This window comes from Columba livia, chromosome 15 (assembly GCF_036013475.1).
Source record: "Columba livia isolate bColLiv1 breed racing homer chromosome 15, bColLiv1.pat.W.v2, whole genome shotgun sequence".
NCBI lineage: Eukaryota > Metazoa > Chordata > Aves > Columbiformes > Columbidae > Columba > Columba livia.
The window spans coordinates 10,738,424-10,760,675 of NC_088616.1; the positions used below are offsets into that span (position 1 = coordinate 10,738,424).

The following is a 22,252-nucleotide window of genomic DNA, read 5'->3' on the forward strand; positions in this document are numbered from 1 at the left end:
GGCAGGACCCCGGCGGCGGGAGGGGCCGGGGAGGGGCCGGGGAGAGCTCCTGCCCGCCCCTGCTCGCGGAGCCCGCACCGCCCGCACCGCCCACCGCGCTGGGAGGGACGGAGGGGGCGGGGCTACGGGAGCCGGCGCGGCCCAGCAGGCGGCGGCGGGCGTTTCCCGGCGCGCCCCGCGGCGGATTGTACACAATCATCATGGCCGCTGCCGCCTCCGCCGCCGATGGTAGGAGCCCGCGGTGCCGGCGGCGGGGCCGGGCGGCGGAGCAGCCCCGCGGGGTGGGGCGGGGCGGGGCGGGGAGGCGGTGGCGCGGGGAGGTGGCTGTGGGCGGGGGGCGGCGCGGCGGGGCCGCGGGGCCTGAGCGGGGCCGGGCCGGGGCAGCCGTGCTCCCTCCCTCACTCCCGCCGGCCGCGCTCTTCCTGTCCGCTCCCGCAGGTGCCGCGGAGCCGGGCATGGAGTCGGAGGAGCTGCCGCGGGGCTGCGGGGGAGAGGGCGGCTCGCCGGCGGCGGGGCGGCCTCCGGAGGGCGAGGAGCGGCCGGAGCCCCCGGACACGTCTGTCAGCAACGGCGGGGACGCGGCGGGCGGGCGGGAGCTGGTGGAGCTGCGGGTCATCTGGAACAAGAACAAGTACGACGTGAAGTTCTGCCTGGACAGCACGGGGGCCGAGCTGAAGCAGAAGATCCACTCGCTCACAGGTGTGTGGGCCCCCGCCCGGCCCTGCCCGCCGCCCCACTGCCCGCGGCCCTAACGCGTGTTCCCCCGCAGGGCTCCCGCCTGCCATGCAGAAGGTGATGTTCAAGGGGCTGCTGCCTGAGGAGAAAACCCTGCGGGAAATCAAGGTGACAAACGGAGCCAAAATCATGGTCGTCGGCTCTACCATCAATGACGTTTTAGCAGTAAATACACCGAAAGAAGCTGCTCAACAGGAGGTCAAAGCTGAAGAAAATAAGAAGGAGCCACTCTGCAGACAAAAGGTTGTTGATGACTCTAACACGGTTATTTACGTGCTTCTCTTGTATTACTCTGCAGTCACCTTTGGGTCCTGTTCCTCCTCAGAGCAGGTGGGGTTTATTTTCTTGCACCTGAGCGACAGAGGGGTCCTGTGCAGAGTTCCAGCAGCAGAGAGACGTTGAGCGTGGCAGAGCCTGGGGCTCTGCACAGCAGCACTGGTGCTGAGTACAGCCTGCCATTTCAGACAGGGGTAGATAATGGAGATATGTAATGGTTGTTAGCTCAAACACAGTCTAGATTGTTTCTATCAAAAAATAATTATTTTTTATTGGCATTAAATAATTTGATCTCCAAAATCTGCCATTGAAATGACCAGTGAGAGCAGCTCCTCCAGCTGTGCGAGCCCTGAAGGGAACGTGGTGTTGAATGTTCATCGAGCAGAGCACAGCACAGCTTGGTTGGTGATGGTGCTGCCGTGGTGTGGGGCTGAGAAAGGGTTTTCAGCTCCAGGTATACCAGCCCCATACCTTCCTCAAAGTAAACTTGATTAAAAATAAAATAGTGCGTCGTTGAACTTTGTGAAACGTGCTTTTGTTTTTCTGGAATTTAGCACAGTTCACTGTGAGTTCCATCACTGTTTAAAGGTACTTGGCCACGAACAAGCCATGAGTGTGGTTTTGTAGTTACCACTGCTCTGATCCGTGGCTGTGGCCGCCTTGCCGCACGTTGCGCTGTCAGATGTGGAGGGTGTTCTGCCATTCACTTCACTTTAGATCTGCCTTGCCAGGTGCCAGCTGTGTGATTCAGCATGCACAGTAGTAAAGTAGGACTCAGGATTTTTTCAATTTTTGATAGATGTATAGTTATGTATATGTATATTCTGGAAGGGATGTTAACCTTTGTGTTATATTGGGGTTTTATTAATTTCTATTATTTCCTTAGACTGCCATAGAAAGTGCTCAGTTAACTCGGAAAACTAAGAGTTTCCTCTGTGATAAATGACCATGAATAGTCCTTAACTGTCTCTTGGTGCTGTTGGGATACAGTCAGGGGTGCAGCTGGAAGTAAATTGAAGAGTTCTCTTGCGTTTCTGTAAATTCTAATTTCTGTTTTTATATTGTAGCAACACAGAAAAGTATTGGATAAAGGAAAACCTGATGACGTGATGCCTTCTGTTAAAGGTGTTCAGGTAAGTACCTAAGTACTCAAGATGTTGTAATCAGAAGAGAGAGACTTTTTTGTGGTTTGAGACCTTTCTTTGCTGGTTCAATCGTTCTTTGCTACCTTAGCAGAAAACTGGGAAGATGGATCATCCATATGCTTAAAAAGTGAAGAGAATGTAGCTTTTCCTGTCCAGGTCCCTCACCGTCACTTACTGTGTTGCCTCTTTGTAGGAGCGGCTGCCAGCAGTGCCATTATCGGGCATGTACAACAAGTCAGGGGGAAAAGTCAGATTGACCTTTAAACTTGAGCAAGACCAGCTATGGATTGGAACAAAAGGTGAGCAGCTCCCAAATTCTGAGATGAGTAATTGATAATTGGGCTGTGAGTTGAGTGACCTAGAAATAGCTTCTGGTGTGTCTAAATGGTGTTTAGGGAATAATGTTGGTATTGTGATACTTCACAACTGAATTTTGCTTCCTCTTCTCAAATGCCGTTCTCCCAGGTCATTGAATATTACTTGATATTTTACTACTTTTCTTGAAAAACTTGAGTTCAGTTGTGCCAGTAAAACAATGTTCCAGTCTGCTATTCATAGCTGCAAATGTAAATGATAATATTTGGCATTTCTGGCATATCTCAAAAGCACTTTCATAAACATTGGTTTGGGGCCAACATCACACAGAGGCTCAATGACTTGGCTAAGAGTCGAAAGGGAATCTTAAGACCGGGATTAAAACTCGAAGTTCTGGCATCTCCGTCGTTGTCTGTCCTTCCAACCAAAATTAGTCGGGTGTCTTGTTTCAGCGATGTGCAGCTGCAGGAACTCTGGTGTGTGTTGCTGTGCAGAGGAGTCAGTTTACGGCTTGAGCAGTGCCAGGAGGAGCTGCCGGTGCTGATAACGTGTCCCTGATACCCCCCAGGGCCACCCAGCTCCTCTGTGGTGACCAGGACAGTGTTGTAGTGATGAGCAAGAGCAGCAACAGCGCTTGCTCACTGTCCGGGACAGTCATGTCGTTGAATCCTAATATTAGCTTGGGATGGTGCCTCCAGCTGCTGCGTTACTGCCAAAGGAAGCAGAAATCTCAGAAGTTTTTGACCTTTCCCTTGTAGGACAGACTTGACTGGGAAGGTTTTTCTGGCTTTAAAATCTTGATCAGTACCAGTTGCCGTGATTTTTCTCTTGGGTGCAGTGATGCAGCAAGACATTGTTCTTTTTCCTCTATAGGTTGGGCAGCCAGATCTCTTTGTTACTGGTAATATGTTCTAAATACATGATTAGTATTTAGGTAATTAATCTCTTCCTTCATCTTCTAGATGAGTTTCCAGTTTGGTATTTCTGAAGTGTTCTAGAGTAGTGTTTAAACTGTGAAATTTGATTCTTCTTGTAGTCAGCTGTTTTTTGTGTAACCTGTTTCCCTACTTCTCCAAAGGAGCAGCAGCTCCCTTCCCTGGGGAACGGTCGTGATTGCTGGCGGTGATTCCTGCTCTGAGAAACTCATGGCAGGTGCTGCCACGTAAGGGCTGGAATAAAACCAACTGCGTTTTAATGCAGATTTTCACTTGCTAGTCCTGGAGAGTTGAATCTGCTTCTCCCCCCAGCCCCCCTGTGCTGGGCTGGTCAGTTTGTACGTTTTTGTGCTCTGAGGTTTGGTGTAGGTGGATGTTTCTCACTTGCTCGGTGGTGTTTTCATAGCGGCATTGATAATATGGATTTGTCTGTTGCTGAGATCTCGTAAAGAGTAATTGATTTGCGGGGTGCTAAAGTAGTGCAAAGTAAGATTTTACTCAACAAATGAATGTCGCGAGTCTGAGTGGGGTGTTTCGGAGTCAGATGAGGTAGGGAATGTTTGTCTTTACATCGCTACGTTTTTCTCCCTGTGTGCATTTTTTAGGTAGGTGTTTTTTTTTCTGGATCACACAAATTAGTTCGGTATACCTGAGAAATTCGTAGTTCAGTTTCTGCTTTGTAGAGTGGTTATGGTTTTCTCTGTCCTATGTCCAAGAAGATAATTTTAAGCCAGCACTGAAAGCTGGAACTGAAAGGAAGAATCTTGGAGTTAAGTTTTCAGAAACAAGTGAGGACAGAATTGAGACAGAAACATCTGCCAGGAACCTCATACTTTGTTATTCATGTTGGTTGCCTCTGGCGGGCTGACATTACTCTGGCATGTCACTGTACACATCTTTTTTTTCAGTTTCTCTCATTTCTTTCCCTGTTTTCTCATCAACATTTCCCTGTGCTTTTACAGTAGGAGCTGAGCGCTGCCTCAGGGTAAGACCAGGACTAGGCTTTCAAAGCGTTAGCGTCCTGTCTTCATTCAGCTTTTTAAGCCTTGTCATTTCCATAGAGCTTAGTTTAATCCTTGGAACTCAGTCCCAAATAGTCTTACACCTGGACCAGGTTTCACTGTGGTGAGTAATCCCGCAGTATGAGTGGAGTTCCTGTGGGAAACGCTAAATAAAGGCAGGGTTTTCCCCTCACCCGCTCACTTCAGGTCTGAATTGGGCACATTGTCATACTTAATGTGATGCAGAGATGTAAAATGCGAGGAACTGTGTGATCCAGTTGTGGATTCCTTGGAAAGCTCGGCTGTGGGATGTGGGAAACGCCTCCTCGGCCACGGGTGCCCAGCGTCACCCAGAGAGGAGCCTGCGGACGTGAGGAGCTGCTGGAAGCCGTGAGGTGGTGTTTGAAATGAATCTGAAATGCTGCTTCCTCATCCCTCAGAAATAATCCTTTGATCAATTTTAATGTAGAGAGAACAGAAAAGTTACCCATGGGGTCCATTAAAAATGTGGTGAGTGAACCTATTGAAGGACATGAGGATTATCACATGATGGTGAGTAAAGTCTCTACTTCCATAATATCCCATCTAATTCCTTCATGCAAATACCCAGAGTGAGGTTTTGGAAGGGGAGCAGGTGGAGGTGGCAGCAGCACCAGCTCGTGTGCTGTGGGGTGGGAGTGCGGCCATGGGCTGTGTCACCGGGCACGTGTTTGGGTGGCATTTTAAATATCTGCTCTTTGCATTATAGAAACCTGGGGTGATTTCACACCAACATTAAGTGCTTAAGCATTATTTCATATCTTCTGTCTTGTGATTGTTAAAACAGTAGAAGATAAAATATAGCTCATGATTTTATAATGTTAGTAATATTTTCCAGTATCTAGTTTAATTTCTAGTTTCTGTTTATATAAACAAAAGGCCTTGCTGGAGGTTAAAATAGCACAGTGATTTGATGCTGTAACTTTTTTTCCATGTGTAATTTTATGAAAAACTGGTATTTGGTCTAGAAAAGTCACACATTTAAGAAGAGAGCTGTGCTAATTCTACTGAATTATTGGCTGTTTCTTTTAATCTATGGGTTTTTTGGAGGTCTCGCTTTGCAAAGTACAATAACTAACTTTGAACGTTAAAGTAAGTTCCTTATAAAAGTGTGTTTCCTTCTTTAGGGGAAGAAAGGGGAAATGTTATACTTTAAAATTCTTGTCTGCAGGAGGGTGCTGATCTTGTCTTAGTACAAATACTTGATTTTGATCACCCATGTAAGAAAATGTCCTCTGCGGAATACGCTATGATAAACTCTTACCCTAAGGCACAGGCAGAGGTCACTGCATGCCCTGTTCCTCCTCTCCTGTTTGTGCTGATAGCAGTTGGGAACAGGACCTTATGCCTAAATATAACACTCCGTGAAATGCTATGATCATTGTCTTAGTTCCTGTTTGGCATTGTGGTTGTTTCTTTCGAGTTACACTTCAGATTCTGTCTTCCAGAACAGTTTCCTCATGTTCTTCAAATGGCCAAGAGCTTTCGTTGCTGCTGTGATATCGTGGAAGGAAAGAGCTCAGCATCTGAACTGGCACTTTGCAGTTCGTGTTTCTCTGGGGAATGGGTTTTTAAGTGTTTACCCAGTACATGCTGTGTGCACCAAGTGCTGGAAGGCAGCAGTGGGAATAAGAGACTGGTTTGATGTTTTTAGGGCTGAGCTGTATCTGTCCGCTGGTATCAGCTGTTGTGTTTCCCGTTGGTAAATGTTGTCGTTTTTAACTTTGCAGGCGTTTCAGCTGGGCCCAACAGAAGCATCTTACTACTGGGTCTATTGGGTACCAACTCAATATGTTGATGCAATCAAAGACACGGTGCTGGGCAAGTGGCAGTATTTTTGAAAGCACGCTCACCTCTGGCACAGGAAAATGACACAAAGCTAAGGACACTGCTGGGAGAGGCCTCCACCGTCCCTGGATGTGATAGTCCTGGAACTTGTTAATAAAATATGAGAAACGAGGCATTGATGGAAGCCAGAGGTGATGTTCTTTCACCATTAGTTTACTTTTAACTTAAAAGTTTCACCATCCCTTTTCTGCAGTCAGCTTCAACCATATTTAAAGCAAATACAATGGAAATCAATAAATCTTAATTCACAAAATATTGTGTGTAATACACTTAAATCTGCTGAGAGTTGATCTTCCAATTTAGTTTTAAAAAGAAAATATTACAATGTATTATTGAGGATTTTTTACATGGTTTGAACAAAAACAAATATTTTCATAATCTTTCAGTTACAAGCGTTAGACTTAATTTAGTTACTTGGTTGTGACTGAGAATTTCAGAAACAGTTTTTTAAAAATAAACAGTATGCAAAATCAATGTTTAGTAAGCCATATTCTGCTGGCCCTTTTATTTCAGGTTTGACTCTTTGGTAGCAAAACTAATTTGTTTTTTTTTTAACCCAAAGACCCCCTGCTTATCTCTTTTTTTTCTTCTTTCTTTCTTTCTCCCCCTGCCCTTGTTTTCAGTACTGGAAGCTGGGGGTGGGTGCTGGGTGTAGCATGCTTGGAGCAGGTGAAAACCACTGTGGCTGTTCTGTGACCGCAATGACCCGGTGCTGCTTGCTGTCCCTGTCCATGCCACCCGCCCTGTCCCTCCCTCTGCTCCCGCTGCCTCTGCCCCCTGTGCCGCGGGCTCGGGAGCGTGTTCCTGGTCACGCTGCTGCAGTCACCGTGCAGCTGCTGCGATGCTGCTTCCCCGCGAGGGTCCTGCACAGTGCGGGAACCAGAGACCTCCCACCTTGTCTGGTGTGGGGAGCGGGGAGAGAGAAGCTCAGGTGCATCCTGAATAACTGCAGTAGTCTTGTGTGACCTGGATTTGAAAATTCATAGCAATCTTATTCAGTGAATCTTACCCAATTTAGAATATCTATCCAGCAACCGATCTTTTGAAATTTAAATCACCTTTCAGCTTTTCCTCTTGCTCAAGTTTACAAGAATTTCTTGCATCCCGTCCTGTCTGACGCACGCTCCTCGCCGTCAGTTTGTGACACTCTGAGTGTCATCTCAGCCATTCATGTGCCATTTCTCTCAGGTTTTCTGAACGGACCTTGCAGTCCTGAACAGGTGCACACTCTGAACAGATTGTATCATGCAGTCAGACTGAATCAGTCTTGCTCGGTCTTAAACCTGCGCCTAACAGATCCCTGTTCTGTTTTTAATACTGTAGGCCTGACTTTGTGCAATGCAAGTAGCTCAACATTTTGTGAAACTCAAGGAGAACGAGCCTTGTAGGGACAGCTAATCTTAATGGATTCTGTGGCCATTTCTCATTCTCCTTGATACAGCTGAATCTCAGCAGGTGCAAATTCCCAAATGAGCGTTTATTTGGGAGACTGGGCAAAGCATTCACTTTATGGTACATGTTAATACTACGTATTTACCTATAGACTCTCGATAGCAACATAAGCAACTTTTGGTTTTCAGTTAGAACATTCACGCAATCCAAATTTAAAGGTGTTTTGTATCCTACATATAAACTAGTGCTGTGCTTGTTGCTCTTGCAGCTTGAGACCTTTCCTTTCTGTGTCCAAGCCACCAGCAGCGTGTTTGGGATAATGCAGGGGGACTGGAGCTGGGGGGACAGGAGCTGCAGGGACTGGAGCTGGCATCAGTTAGTTGGAGGTAAAATTACAAATTAAATGCAGCTATCACATTTCTAATTGCCAATCCCAGTGTTAAGGTTTAAACTTAAGATTCAGTACCTGGTGGAGAATACACGCCACAGGATAAAGAAAACAGGTGACATTGGCCTTTCCTGTCACTTGGTGCCACCTTTAACTTGCTGTCTTGTTGGTTCTGTGATTACCAGCTTCCACTCACTACTTGACATGCTTGGACCTGCCTGTCCGTCTGTCCATGTTCCGTTTTCCTTTCCTGTTCCCTCCTGTTCTCACGGTGCTGTGAGTGACCAGGCGGAGGGGCCAGCAGGGTCTGTCCTTCCCATGGGCACAGTCACTGCAGCCACGTACAAAACCTCATCTCAAAAGAAACTGAACATGAAAACTGGGGGTTACAAAGCAGTTTTAAACATGGAGCAGAAAATACTATAAGAAGATGTGATACTATTTAGGTGCTTCTTTTCAAGTTGCATTTGATTTGAAAAATTATATTGTTTCACTTTTTTGTTCTAAGTGCAAAGCCTGAATTAAAGTACAGGGAAGTAATACTTACATAAAATGATTTAATTGGTGTCTCTTGGCTTAATGTAGGAGGTTTCTTGGGAGTTCTTTGAAATGAATATTCCAACTGAACTTGGCAGCACCACTTTTAAGATCCTTTCTCTTTTGGAATGTTGAGCTTTGTATCTTCTGGTGTAGACCAGTTTTCCCAAAGCAATTACTGACATTAACTAATGATCTTTAGCATCTAAGAAAATCCCATCTCTACCTGGGTAGTGTCACAGCTTGCCTAACCGGGAGCCATTTCCAGCCTCTCTTCTCACTTAGGATTTTACTCTCTGATATTTGTGGTCGTCTCCAGGGCAAACTCAGCACAAGCGGCCCTGTGGAGGAATTTGGCAGTTAGTCCTCAGTAAGACATAAGCATTGTGAGTAAAGAGCAAATATAATCAATGTTTTAAGTAGGCTGATAAAGATTGCTTTGGGATCCAATGTGTCATCTGCCGTTGGAAGTTTATGGTTCTATCTGGTCATTCCCACGCGTTCAGTTAAATGACAATTCAATGATGTCCTGTCAATGGAGATCGATCCCCGTTGTATATCTGTGTGATTCCCTGTGAACGTTCTGGGCTGTGAAGTTGTGCTGAGTGCTTTGCTGGCTTTACTAACCAGGGACTGACGTGCCTGTATGCGAACTTGGGTTTCCCCAGCACAGCACCGCGTTTCCCTGGCACAATGCTGCGTTTCCCCCACCGCGGGGCTGCTGCTCCTGCTGCCCGGGCAGCGTCTCCCCCACAGCTCTGCACGCCCCTCCCCTGGCATCCCCCTGGGCCGTCCCTTGTCCTTCCTCATGCCCGGCACCCCAGGTTTCTTCATCTCTCCTTGTCCCGAGTCGAGTGTTCCTTCCTTTGCTCTGTGCATCCCAAGTGCGACCGGTTCCGGGGTTAGTGTTGCATTGGGAACGCAAAGTACATCACTAAACCTCATGTGGGTTTGAACGGAGATGGAATCTTGCATGGAAATCTTGTATTACCCACAAGCTTTTTGTATCAAGTTTGAGATTAAAGTAAATAATTAATTTCCGTTCACGATGCTGATGAGAAATGTGTAACTAAAATAAGAATGTTATGATGATGAAAAAGTGACCTGGATACAAAGAACTAGATAAGGAACTGTTAACATGCAATACATCATAACTGGTAACACGTGGAGACAATGTGCTGAACGCTGGACTTACGCAGTTCTATCTGCTCCCTCACACATCAAGGGCCAGAGAAGCAGTTCCCCTGCGGTTCCCCTGCTGGGTGCGGGCACAGCACCTGTTCCCCATGCCCACTGCAAGGTTTGGTTCCAGACTGTCCTTCCTCTGTTTACTTTTTATTCCTCTAGGACTTGATTTTTTCCAACGCAGCTGTTTCTGTTTTCAGTTCTGTACTCCAGCCGTCTGCACCGTTAGGATTGGGTTGTTAGCACCTTGTTTTGCTCATTGATGTCCTTGTCACTGGGGGAGGGAGGATGGGGACCAGGAGAGCTGTTGCAAGTCTTGTATGAAACATACAGCTGTGTTACCTTCTAGCCAAGGATTCGCTTTCTGTGGCTCATGGAAGTTCACTATGTCTTATCTGTATTCTAAGCAGTTAATTCTTTGGTTTTATATATTAAAACAAAAACAAGTCTTAGGTGTGTGTGTCCACTGCAGATTTATTTTAAATGGAATATGTAAGTACCATGTATTATGGTATTTTTAAAAAAATCTATTACCTATTCCAGGGGAGGGGGAGATGACATATTTAGTCTTAGATTTGCACTGCTGGATTTTTTTAAGTGTAACCTTGACTGGTTATCTTATTGATTTATTCTGTAAAATTAGTCTTATGAATTAAAGTTTGATAATTAAGTATTTCTGCATTTGAGTGTTTCATCATTCTGTACGTACGAATCTACTTCCGACCGCATGAACAACTGTTAGCAAACGGTTTGTAGTTTGTTTCTTGGCAGGAAGATGGATGCAGGAGGAATCCATGGGAACCCACGCTCGTCACAGCTGCTGCCATCGGTGCCTTCCTCCCAGGGCGAGGGGTTGACTCTCCTACTACCGTATGTCACTTCATAAAAAAGGCTGTGAATTACAGGACAATTTTTTAGTTCCCACTCCAAACTCAGGGCTTAATCTTGTTCACAATTGTAGATGTCCTTGTGCTGAGCATGCTCACTGTAATTTGTACGTGGAGGCAGCTTGGTGCTGGAACAGCCCACAGGAACAGGTGCTCAGCGGACTCAGCTTTTTAATGCCGGACAGATGCTGCTCGTGTTTGTTTCCGGCTTTAGAGAGTTTCCTTGGGTGTCATTTTAAAAAGAAATGGGCTATAATAGTTCAGTAGTGTTATCACTGAAATAAAGTTAAGAAAATGTGATCTCTAGTCCACCTAACGTGCACAAATGGGCAAGTTCTTGTGCAGTTTAATGTCCAGGTGTGCCCGACCTGCAGGGGCACCAGCGTAATTCATGAGTGGGGGAGCTAGATCCTTTCACCCTTGGTCTGTCTTGTTGGGAACTGCTCCTGTGTGAGCAGCTCTGCCCTGCGCTTCCCCGGGGCGAATCTGGAGGTGAGCGACGGGCTCGGTGTGTCCGGGGCCGCGGAGGGGCCGGCGGGACCCGGCCGGTGCCGCTCCTGCAGCCGGTGCCGCTGGCCCGGGGGGCCGTTCCGCTCCGTCCCGCCTTACCAGCGAGAGGGATTTTCCGCAGATCGGTGTTAAAGCCGCTGCGCTGGGGCCGGTGCCCGCGGGAGTCGGGGAATGCGAAGCGCGAGGCACCGGGACACCGAGGGGGCGGTGGGGGGGCCGGGGCCGGGCCGGGGGGGGGCAGGAAGCCGCATCCTGGACCCGCCCCGGCCCCGCTGACTCACGGCGATAATCGCGGCCCGGCCCCAGCGCCGCGGCCCCGGCATGTCCGGGACATGGGCGGCCCCGCCGCGCCGCTGTGCCCGGGGCTGCTCCGGGGGCTCCCGCTGTTGCTGCTCCCGTTGCTGCTGCTCCCACTCCCGGTGCAGGTACGGCCGCGCACAGCCCGGGGGGTCGGGGGGCGGCGGGCGCAGCCCCAGCCCGTGAGTGCGGGTCCGGGGGAGTGCCCGGCGGTGCCGGCCCGGGAGCGCTGGAGCCCGGCGCCGGCAGCGGGGGGTGGCCGGGGTCGGTGTCCAGCGGCGGGGGCTGTGCGGGGGGTGGGGGCCGGTCCCGGGGCCGCACGTTTCAGTGTCGGCAGGTGCGGGATGGCAGCCGGCGCCTCTCGCCCCGGCGGAGGGGTCACACCAGCGCCGAGGGGGCTTTTCCTCCGCCCAGGAAAGCGTCCCCAGCCCGGCCGGGCTGAGAGCAGCGATCCCTTCCCTGGCAGCCCTCGGCCCCTCCTGCCCGCTCCTGCCCGGCAGGTTCTGCCAGATGGGGTCAGGGGCAGCTGCCGGTGCCGTTCCGAGCAGAGAGCACCGTGCCGGCTTTGGGCAGAGCTCAGCAGCGCTGCTCCGGGCGCTGCCATGGGGTTTCTACCTGTCCCCCTCTGTCACCGGGGGACGCAACGTGCCCTGATCCCGTGGCGGAGCTCCGGCCACTGTGTGGAAGGCTTAGGGAACCCCGGGCCTGTGGACACCCCTGGGGAGCAGCAGCTGTGCTCCTGGGCTGGGAGCACAGGGGAGGGTAGCAGTTCCCAGGCACCCAATGCTCCCATTTCTGCCCATGGTGTGCGGGGAGCAGGCTGGGCAGCCAGGCCTTTGTTCAAGTGCCCTGTCACCAACAAAACAGTAGTTGCAGAAGAGATGGAAGAAACTGCAAAGCATCGGGGGGGAGGGAAAAGCAGAACCGCTGTGACTCTGACAGCTGGAGGGCTCAGTGGTCTCAGTTCTGTTTCCCTGGTGCAGGTGTCCACACCACGAGAGCTCTGTGTCTGCTGGCTGGGCTCATTGCAGCAGCAGCAAGCCAGCCTGCGTGGCCATGCGCTGCTGGGGAGCGGTGACTGGTGACGGGAGCAGCCGCCCCCGCCACCTGCTCTACCGCGTCCTCTGGACAAAGCCAGAGCAGGAAAACTCGCTCTGACCTCACATAAAAATTAAGCAAGAAGGGCAAACAAAAGAATAGGGTTTGAAGCAGTGGGGTGGGTGTGAGGTGTGTTGGGAGGGAGCTGGTGCATGCTCCTGGCAGGAGGTACAGCTGGAAAACAGGAGACCTGGCACCCATCGGGGCTGCTGCTGGGCTGTGGGAGCTGGAGGAATTCCAGTGACTCGAGGGAGAACGTGTTCCCTGGCTGCACTGCACCATGGCTGGTCTGTCACCGCATCGGGTTCTGCTCTGCAGACAGGCCCGTGCTCAGATGTGGGCACGGTCTGGGCACAGCAGCGAGCCCAGCATTGTGCTGGCTCTCCAGCACTGGGATGGCCCAGCCAGCCCTACCTGGCCTCCCGCTCTGGGTCCCCGTGCTGTTTGCTGGTCCCTGTTTGCTGATGGGGTGAGGCTGGTGTGTGTGCTGCTGGCTGAGCTGGTGCTCACTGTGCAGACACTGCACACGGAAGCAGCAGCTTCTCTTCCCAGCATCAGCTTGCAATTACTCCCTCAGTGTCATGGCAGCCGAAATCCATAGCTTTGAAGGCCAGGGTGACCATTAATTGCATTTCTGGCATGAAAAGTCACCCAACTCGTTTGTTTCTGGAAGGAGCTGGTAGCTGGGCTGTTTGTGTCACGTTTAGAAAGGCACCTGGGAGCTGTGGCTGGGAACAGCGTTGGGACTGCACTGGTGGCACAGGACCGGTGCTGCAGGAGCTGGGACCATGGGTGCCACACGCTGCTGGTGATGCCGCTCAGTGCAAGCACTGCAACCTCAGTGCTGGGGCTTCTTGCCGCAGATTTATAAAACACAGCCCCTCCGAACAGCCATCAGCAGGTGCAGTTCTGTGGATGTCCTGTGCAGGTGGAGCTGGAGGAAAAACCAAATGTAACACATTGGTGCAAGGAAATGAATTACTCTCCCTCCCAGTTGTGCCTCACTGGGGACCAGAAGGGACTTTTGGGCTCTGCCTCATGGTGTGCGCAGTATGAGAGGCTGCTCGGTGCGGGGGCTGTGGAGCACATCAGACAGCCCTGGGGGCTCATCCACCAGTCTGGCCCTTCTCTCTAAGGACGGTGTTTCTGTCCGCAGTGTCTCAAAGCCGGTGCTGTGACTGTCCCAGAAACCCTGCTCTTTGTATCCACTCTGGATGGACACCTGCATGCAGTGAGCAAGAGCACAGGGGACATCAAGTGGACCCTGAAGGATGGTGAGCTGTGCCCTGGGGCTGTTGGCTTGCAGCTTGGCCCCCGGGCTTGGCCCCGCTCTGGGCCAGTGGGGCCTCCAGCCCCAGGCACGCTGTGGAGCAGCTGTGGGGGCCAGACCTCACTGCTGGCAGTGTCTGATCCGGGTCCAAAATGCAAACATGCTGCAGGCTGGCAGCGCTGGGTAAACACTGCCACGCTGTCCCGCTTGCGGGGAGTGGCTGCTGACGTCTACCTTTCGTTCTCTGTTTCAGATCCCATTCTGCAGGTGCCGGTTTATGTGGCAGAGTGAGTGTCCCCTTGGGTGGAGTGCCTTTGCCAGGCCGGCAGTTGTGTCTGCGCTGGCGGCTCTTGGCTATGCCGACTGCCCTGACAAACCAGCAGATTCACAGCAGAGGGGGAGACATGAACCCCCAGCCCAAGCCGTGGCTTTGCCTTAAACCTGCCGTTTGTGCTGGCACTTCGTGCGTGAGGGTGAGGAATAGCTGCTCCGTGCTGCTGAACTGCAGCCTTTCTGCAGGCAGATGGGAAGCTCTCAGCACCAGCACACACGGAAGAATAGGAAAAATAGAGGAAATCTCCCCGGAAGTGCAGGGGAAGGCAGGAGAGCAGAGCTCCCGGGGGTGGAAGGGCACGGGCCAGCACGGCCGCGGGGCGAGGGCGGCAGATGGAGTTACAGTGCTGACCTGGGGGGATCTTCTCCTCCCAAATCCGGGGCTGGAGGTTTCCAGGAGACATTAAGCCCCGTGGTGAATCACCCTGGAGCAAACTGCTGAAGGGGTTTCTGCAGTGCGGCTCCTCTGCAGCCCTTGGCATGTGCCCGGGGCAGCTCACGTTTCACCCTCCTCTCTCCTTTCCAGGCCAGCATTCCTGCCAGACCCCAATGACGGCAGCCTCTATATCCTGGGAGGAAAGAACAAAGAAGGCTTGATGGTCAGTGGGGCTGTGAGCATCCCCCTGCACCCCAGGGCTCACTGGGCTGGGGATGGGGTGAGCCTGGGGCCTTCGGTTGCTCCAGCTTGTCTGTGGCCCTGGGAAGGTGTCAGCCGAGCGGTGTGGAGCAAACCCAGCCAGACCCTTTCCTTCCCAGCCCGTCCTGCAGCGGGGCTGAGCGAGGAGGAGGGGGTGTCCCGGGGCTGTCCTGCCCCACACCCACGCTGCCGTCTGTGTTGCAGAAGCTCCCGTTCACCATCCCGGAGCTGGTGCAGTCCTCGCCGTGCCGCAGCTCGGACGGTGTGCTCTACACCGGTACGCTGAGCCCAGGGCAGGGGAGAGGCTGAGCGGGGATGGGGACGTGGGGTGGGACAGGAGGAAGCCTGGTGGGTGGCTCTCAGGGACAGACAGCAGAGCTGCAGAGACTGATGGAAAAATGTATTTTTGTTCTCAGGGAAGAAGCAGGATACCTGGTTCATTGTGGACCCCAGGTCAGGAGAGAAGCAGACCACTCTCTCGACAGAGGCCTGGGATGGTCTGTGCCCGTCAAGCCCCCTCCTCTACATCGGCCGTACCCGTAAGCCAGTCCCGCTCCCCGTTGGTCCCTCCAGTCCCAGGAACGGGGCGCTGGGTGATGACCCCATGCTCTGCTCCTGGCCCCAGAGTACGTCATCACCATGTATGACACGAAGTCACGGGAGCTGCGCTGGAATGCCACCTTCTCTGACTACTCAGCGCCGTTCTGCGAGGAGTCCTACCCCTACAGTGAGTGCCCGCGGGAGCCACTGGCTGCATGGGGACCCTGCAGTGACGCTGCCATAGCTGGCAGCTCCAGCTGTGCCGATTGCTGGAGAAAGCAGCTGCTGCGCTGGCTGCAGCTCATGGGAGCCGAGCAGCCGGGAACAGCCCCCGGCCAGTGGCAGTGCTGGGCGGGATGAATCCCCATGGCCAGCACGGCTGCATCGCCCCATTCCTCTGCCTCTGCCTAGAAATGGCTCACTTCGCCTCGAGCGGGGATGGACTGGTAGTGACACTGGACAAGGAGAGTGGGGAGGTGCTGTGGGCGCAGAACTATGGCTCGCCCGTGGTCGGCATCTACGTGTGGCATCAGGACAGCCTGCGCCGTGTCCCCCACCTCAACTTGGCCATGGAGACCCTGCGCTACCTGACCTTCCACTCGCAGGACATCCCCCTCCTCCGCTGGAGCTACCAGGCTGTGAGGGACTTCGCTGCCACCAAGACTCAGCTGCTGTATGTGGCTCCAGTGCTGCGGCAGCCAGTGGCAGCTGCATTGTTTGTGCTCGGCTGCTCTGAGCCGTGGCTCAGAGTTGGAAGGCTCATGCGTGTCCCTGCCTTGCAGGCCAGCTCTCTACGTGGGGAAGCACGCAGCTGGCTTCTACGCCTTGACCTCCCTGGTCCATGGCAGCGTGGCTCTGGTGGTGAGTGTCCCCGCTGTCCCTGTGCATGCTGCGCCGTGGCGGGCGCATGTCCTGTCTGCACGGTGCTCCAGGAGCTGCTGGACCCCAGCCACAGGGCATCACGCTGGCCAGGATCGACGGCCCCACCACGGATGATGTAACCATGAGAGAGTCGGGGGAGTGCGAGATCACACCCAGCACCGACGTCAAGTACCCACAGGGCAGCATCACCTCGCCCCACAACCAGTGGCTGCTGATAGGTGTGGAACCTGGGGACATGGGCATCCCCTGTGCCCTCATGGTCAGGGTGGCCGGTGGGGGCAGCTCCAGCTGCTGGGGTGTTTCAGGGGCAGCCCCAGCTGCTGGGGTGTTTTGGGGGGCAACCCAATCTGATCTGAACAGTTGGGTGAGTGGGGCCGAGTCTGTGGCTCATCCTCGGGGGCTGCAGTGACTCAGGTCTGGTTGCAGCTCAGCCTTGTCCCCACCAGGAGGGACATTTCAAAGCCCAGGACACAGTTTCCTGTGCGGCTGGCTGTGCCATTGCGTACTGAGCCCTGCGTGCAGCTGCTGGGTTAATTAAACTGCCCTGTGATTGCTGCGCAGGTGTGATGGCTGTTGGCATGTTTGAAATCAGGGTGGTGTCTCGGGGCCATGGTGGGGGTGCAGAGGAGCAGGGTCAGACCCCGCCACGTGCTGAGGGCAGGGGTCGGAGCTGGCAGGTTGTCACTGTGGTGGTTCCTGTGCCTCTAGTCAGAAGTGACACCCCCTGTCCAGGTGCACCCTGCCTGGCACGTGCACAGTAGCACTGTGGGGACGAGGGACTGGTGTTGTGACCAGAGCACCACTGACAGTCGTGTCTGTTCTCCACCACAGGACATCACGAGCTGCCTCCTGTGGTCCACACGACGATGCTGCGAGCCTTCCCCGAGAACCTGAGGAAGACAACGGAAACCATCATTCCTCGGGGTCCTCCTGCCAGGACTGCATTTGATGATGTGGGTGTTGGAGTGCTGGAGCTCCTGGTCCCCGCTCTGTGCTGGGGACCTCGGGCAGCACTGGGTCCCTGCAGGGGCTGGGCAGTGGGTCCCCAGCGTGGGGTGGCATGAGGAATAGGGTCCTGCCCACAGAGCTGGAGTGGGGGCTTCCAGCAGTCTGTCCCTCTGGTGTCACCAGCCACGGGCATGTGTTGCAGTTCCTGGCCCCAAGCAGCCCGGAGGAGCTGGCTGTGCACAGGGAGGTGCAGCCCCCACCAGAGCCCATGCCAGGGGAGCAGCTGGAGGTGTACCCTGAACCCAGCACCGCGGACCTGCTGCTGGCCGCTGTGGGCACGGCCCTGCTAGGGGGAACAGTCCTGGCCCTGCTGCTCAGGGTGAGTGCTGGCTGCTGCCCACGCAGAAACCCGCTGCCCAAGGGCCGGGGACCCCTTTGTTCTTGGCCTTGCAGTGCACATGGTGCCGGAACTGCACTGAGCTGCACAGCTCCCATGTGTCCTGTACCCCGCCATGGGATGGAGCCACGGGCTGCACAGCTCACTGCCAGATGCAGGGACAGATGTGCAGACACATGTTGTTCCCAGCCCCATGCTGCCCCAGCCTCCCCGGGCACAGGGGCTGAGCGCTCCATGGGTTCTGTTGCAGAAGCTGCAGCAGCAGCAGGTGGTGCAGCAGCGGCAGCTGGAGAAGCAGCTCCAGCTCCTGCAGCAGCAGCAGCAGATGCTGCTTCCGGGCCGGGGCCCTGGGGAGGGGGTTCCCACGGAGCCCAGGGAGCCACGGCTGAGCCAGGGCAGTGTGGTGCAGCCCTCGCAGAGCTCCGGCCCCTTGGCCCGTCCGGAGGACCTGGCTAACGGAATGGTCAGCATGGATCCCGCTGTGCCGGCAGCTGCTGAAGGTGTGTGCAGGTGGGAACGGCTGAGGTGTGGGGATCTCTGTCTGCAGATGTTGTCACCCAGAGCAGGAGCAGATGCCCCACAGATGAGGCTGCAGTTCAGCTGGGGTGGGGGGAGATGCAGGAGCTGCCCTTGGATAACTGTGGGCACAAAAGTGATTGCAAGAGTAACAGCACCAAAGGAAGGACTGGGTGGTTAAAGAACAGGGTGTCCTTCATACAGCACTAAGGCTCATAGGCTTCCTCTTCCTCTGCAGATGCAGAACCAGACATGACTGTAGTTGGAAAAATTTCTTTTAATCCCAAGGATGTGCTGGGCCATGGAGCTGGAGGAACCTTTGTCTTCAGGTGGGTGCTGTGGCTGTGACAAGTCTGGGTGTCACTCCCAGGTGACCCGTGCTGGGCTCTGCTCTGGCTGGGCAGGGCTGTGCATGGACACTGTCATCGACCCTTGTGCAGGGGACAGTTCGATGGCCGGAACGTGGCCGTGAAGCGCCTCCTGCCCGAGTGTTTCCATCTCGTGGACCGTGAGGTGCAGCTGCTGCGGGAGTCGGATGAGCATCCCCATGTTGTCCGCTACTTCTGCACTGAGAGGGACAAGCAGTTCCACTACATTGCCATCGAGCTCTGCTCTGCCACACTGCAGGAGGTGAGCCTGGTCCTGGGGCTGGTGACTGACCTGGGTTGTCCCCATCCCCGTGTTTGCAGGTTGGTCCCCTGGGTTCTGCCTGTGCTGTTGTGAGCAGTGTGCTGTGCGTGCCCAGGGCAGGGCTGGCAGCCAGTGACTCCCACGTTTGAGCCTCTTTGGGCTCAGTCGAGCCCCTGCCCTTGTTCTCCAGCTGATTTCCCTTCTCAGGATGGAGCAGGCAGCTCTGAGCCCCAGTGATGGCAGGGGCAGTTGTTCCGCATTCCCTTCTGGGCACATTCAGCCCAGCGAGAAGTCTCCTTTTAAGCCTTTGCTTTCCACCCCAGTAAACCAGGGGCACATCAGTTCATCTCTGTTTACCTCTATGTGGTTCCAGTACGTGGAAAGCCCCAGCTTCGATCGTCGCGGCCTGGACCCGGTGTCTGTGCTGCATCAGACCATGGCTGGGCTGGCCCATCTCCACTCGCTCAGCATCGGTGAGAGGGCAGGAGGGCAATACACGGGCAGGAAAGTCGTATGTCTTGTCCTGGTCCCATCCTCAGCTGAGGCTGCGGGGTTCGGGCAGCGTCTCTTGGGGTTGGGGCAGCAGCGTGCAGGGCACAAGCAGAGCCCTGTGCTGGTGGCAGTGCCAGCCCTGCTGCCGTGGTGGCAGGTGACACTGTGCTCTCTCTCCCAGTGCATCGGGACTTGAAGCCCTGTAACATCCTCATCTCTGTCCCAAATCGCCACGGCCAGATCCGAGCCGTCATCTCTGACTTTGGTCTCTGCAAGAAACTTCAAGTGGGACGACAGAGCTTCAGCCTTCGCTCTGGCATCCCGGGCACCGAGGGCTGGATTGCGCCCGAGCTGCTGCAGGAGGCTCCGAAGGAGAACCCAGTCAGTGAGCTGCAGATGCCGCCCCCCGCCTCACATGGTCTTCAGCCCTTCGTGTTCAATAAAAGAATGGAAAACTGGGGGAGGTGAAACCTTCCTCGCCCTTTGCTGCGACAGCCCATTTCCCTCTCTGTTTTGCAGACCTGCGCTGTGGACATCTTCTCCGCCGGCTGCGTCTTCTACTACGTGCTGTCTGGGGGGCAGCATGCGTTTGGGGACAGCTTGCGGCGCCAGGCCAACATCTTATCGGGCTGGTACCAGCTTAGCTGCCTGCAGGAGGAGGCTCATGGTGAGACCCATCCCCACAGGGAGCCCTGAACCATGGGGCGCAGCTCCCAGCCCTTCTCGCGGGGTTATTTCTCCAGCGTGTTTTTTCACCTGCCAGACAAGGTCATTGCACGGGAGCTGATTGCGGCGATGCTCAGCCCTGAGCCCCAGCGCCGGCCCACAGCCACTGCCGTCCTCGTGCATCCCTTTTTCTGGAGTCAGGAGAAGCAGCTGCAGTTCTTTCAGGTGAGCATGCGCTGAACATAGGTGTGAGCTGGAAAACAGGTGCTGGGAACTGCTGCGTTTTGGTCAATGTGCTCATTCTGAGCTACTTCTGGGCGGGATGGAGGGTCCCTGGGTTGGGGCCAGGGCCAAACCCTCTGTCCCCACCTCGGTCCTGGCTCTGTTGCCCAGTGCTGAGCGGCAGTGCCATGACCCCCATCCTCTCTTTGGCCACACAGGACGTCAGCGACCGCATCGAGAAGGAACCGGCTGCAGGACCCATCGTGTCGGCGCTGGAGGCGGGGGGGCGAGCAGTGGTGAGGACCAACTGGAGGATGCACATCTCCCTCCCGCTGCAGACAGGTGAGCCCGGGCCTGTTACTGGGCAGGTCCCATCTGCTCGTGCCCAGGGGCCAAAAATCAGGGTGGGTGAACGTGCCAGCCTTTCCCTAGGAGGGCAGAGCCCTGGTTTGCCGCAGGCTGCCACGCTCGCTGTGCTCTGCCGGGGTGGGGGCAGCACTGGCAGCCCCGTGCGCCTCGCTCTGGCCACGTTCCCCCCTTGCTCAGCATCTCTCCCACTCTCCCCAGACCTGAGGAAGTTCCGCACCTACAAGGGGGGCTCTGTGCGCGACCTCCTGCGGGCCATGAGGAACAAGGTATGTGCTCCCCGGCCCCTTGTGCCCCTGCCGCCAGCCCCCTGCTCACCTCGTGCTCTCTCCTGCAGAAGCATCACTACCACGAGCTGCCGGCCGATGTCCAGGCGGCCCTGGGCTCTGTCCCCGATGGCTTCGTGCGGTACTTCACCTCCCGCTTCCCACGGCTGCTGCTGCACACGCACGGGGCCATGAGGGGCTGCGCCCGTGAGCGGCTCTTCCAGCCCTACTACGGCCAGGACCCCGGCGGTGGCGGCGAGTGAGGGGACAGATGGCAGGATGGTGCCCGGCTGCTGCACCCTGCCTGTACCCACCGCCCTGTCCCAGAGCAGCTGGGACCAGCCCCAAGGCCCTCGGTTGTCCTCCCCCTTCCCTAGAGTGGAGTAACATGGTTGTAACGTGGGCTACAACAGCACAGGCCAGAAGCAGTGAGTGGAAGATGGTACCAGCTGTTGACCCAGAGGGACTCTCTGCTCACCCATTTTTGCAAATGCTCACAGCTGGACTCAGCAGCGTTTGTGTCAGAGAGCAAGAAAAATCTCTGTGGCAGATGTTGTGCTTTGAGAAGGAAGAAAAAAAATGTGTGCTGTGTCAGGGATGCACCAGCAGAGTGACACAGCCAGGCTGGTGCTGGTCCCTGTGGTGCGGTCACTAGGGACTTGGCAGCTTCATCCTGGGCCACACACCTGGGAAGGTGGTTCTTTGGACAAGTGGCCAGACATGGCTGTGATACAGCCTGACACTGGATCTGATCCCTCAGCCCAGGGCTGAGGCACAGCGGGTTGGGCTTTTAGCAGCTGCCCAGGCTTGGACCTACTGTTTGCATCAGGGCTGCTGCATGAGCAGTGCCACCAGCCCTGGGGGAGGCATGGGGCCTCCAGCACAATCCCCACAGTGAACAGCTTCATCCCACCTGGGCTGAGAAAAAGGTGTTCTTCCTTTCAGGCACCAGCAGCCCAGTGTTGTGCCAGAGGCCCCCCTGTCAGCCCCATGCCCAGGAGCCCTGAGCAGGTTGTACAGCAGAGGTGCTGGGCAGGAGCAGTTCCCTGGGGTTCCCACTTCTCCCAGGGCTCCCTTTCCCCTGAGCACAGCCTGCAGCAGCTCCCGCAGCCTCTGCTGCCCCAGGGCTGCTGTGAGTTGTGGCAGCTCTGGTTTCAGGAGGTCCTGAATGCCACAGGGGCAGCTGGAGCCTTGGGCAAGGGTTCCTTTCAAACAGCAATAACTGTGTACAGTCTGATTCTTCTGTGTGCTGGGGCAGGGGGTTCTGTTACATGGGTAACAAGTGGGGTGTATTTCATTTATTTTCAGAATAGTGTATGGCCTAGAGCATTTTGTACAAAATGTTATAAAAAAAATAACAAAACTAAACTAAAAAACATGTCCTGTTTAAAAATAAACTGGCCTGAGAGCAGCAGAAGGTGCTGGCAATGAGGGGAGAAAAGCCAGCAAAGCCAACTGGGCTCCTGACAAAGCCTACTACAGTAGTTGAGTTTTGCTAT

General features: G+C 54.4%; 2 protein-coding genes across 5 annotated transcripts; both read left to right on the forward strand.

Annotated features, from left to right (window-relative positions):
- The first annotated feature begins 75 nt into the window (after positions 1-75).
- On the forward strand, positions 76-10,469 carry UBFD1 (ubiquitin family domain containing 1). Its single transcript, XM_065031172.1, has 7 exons — positions 76-228; positions 439-699; positions 770-978; positions 2,079-2,144; positions 2,350-2,455; positions 4,877-4,959; positions 6,177-10,469. The coding sequence occupies exons 1-7, from the start codon at positions 201-203 to the stop codon at positions 6,285-6,287; spliced, it is 864 nt and encodes a 287-aa protein (XP_064887244.1). The 5' UTR covers positions 76-200; the 3' UTR covers positions 6,288-10,469.
- A 586-nt stretch (positions 10,470-11,055) lies between these two features.
- ERN2 (endoplasmic reticulum to nucleus signaling 2) lies at positions 11,056-22,229 on the forward strand. 4 transcript variants are annotated; one of them, XM_065031164.1, is made up of 22 exons: positions 11,056-11,175; positions 13,745-13,862; positions 14,112-14,331; positions 14,718-14,790; positions 15,033-15,105; positions 15,245-15,367; positions 15,454-15,555; positions 15,780-16,041; positions 16,151-16,229; positions 16,318-16,468; positions 17,082-17,203; positions 17,401-17,577; positions 17,846-18,095; positions 18,350-18,440; positions 18,552-18,741; positions 19,115-19,214; positions 19,415-19,614; positions 19,753-19,900; positions 19,997-20,124; positions 20,340-20,463; positions 20,689-20,756; positions 20,825-22,229. In XM_065031164.1, exons 4-22 carry the CDS (start codon positions 14,788-14,790, stop codon positions 21,014-21,016), a joined length of 2,583 nt encoding a protein of 860 aa, XP_064887236.1. In that variant the 5' UTR covers positions 11,056-11,175; positions 13,745-13,862; positions 14,112-14,331; positions 14,718-14,787; the 3' UTR covers positions 21,017-22,229. The 4 variants fall into 4 exon arrangements, with proteins under 4 accessions (XP_064887236.1, XP_064887235.1, XP_064887234.1 ...); XM_065031163.1 differs by having other exon boundaries at positions 14,112-14,145; XM_065031162.1 differs by lacking the exon at positions 11,056-11,175 and adding an exon at positions 11,440-11,618 and having other exon boundaries at positions 14,112-14,145.
- The last annotated feature ends 23 nt before the right edge of the window (positions 22,230-22,252 follow it).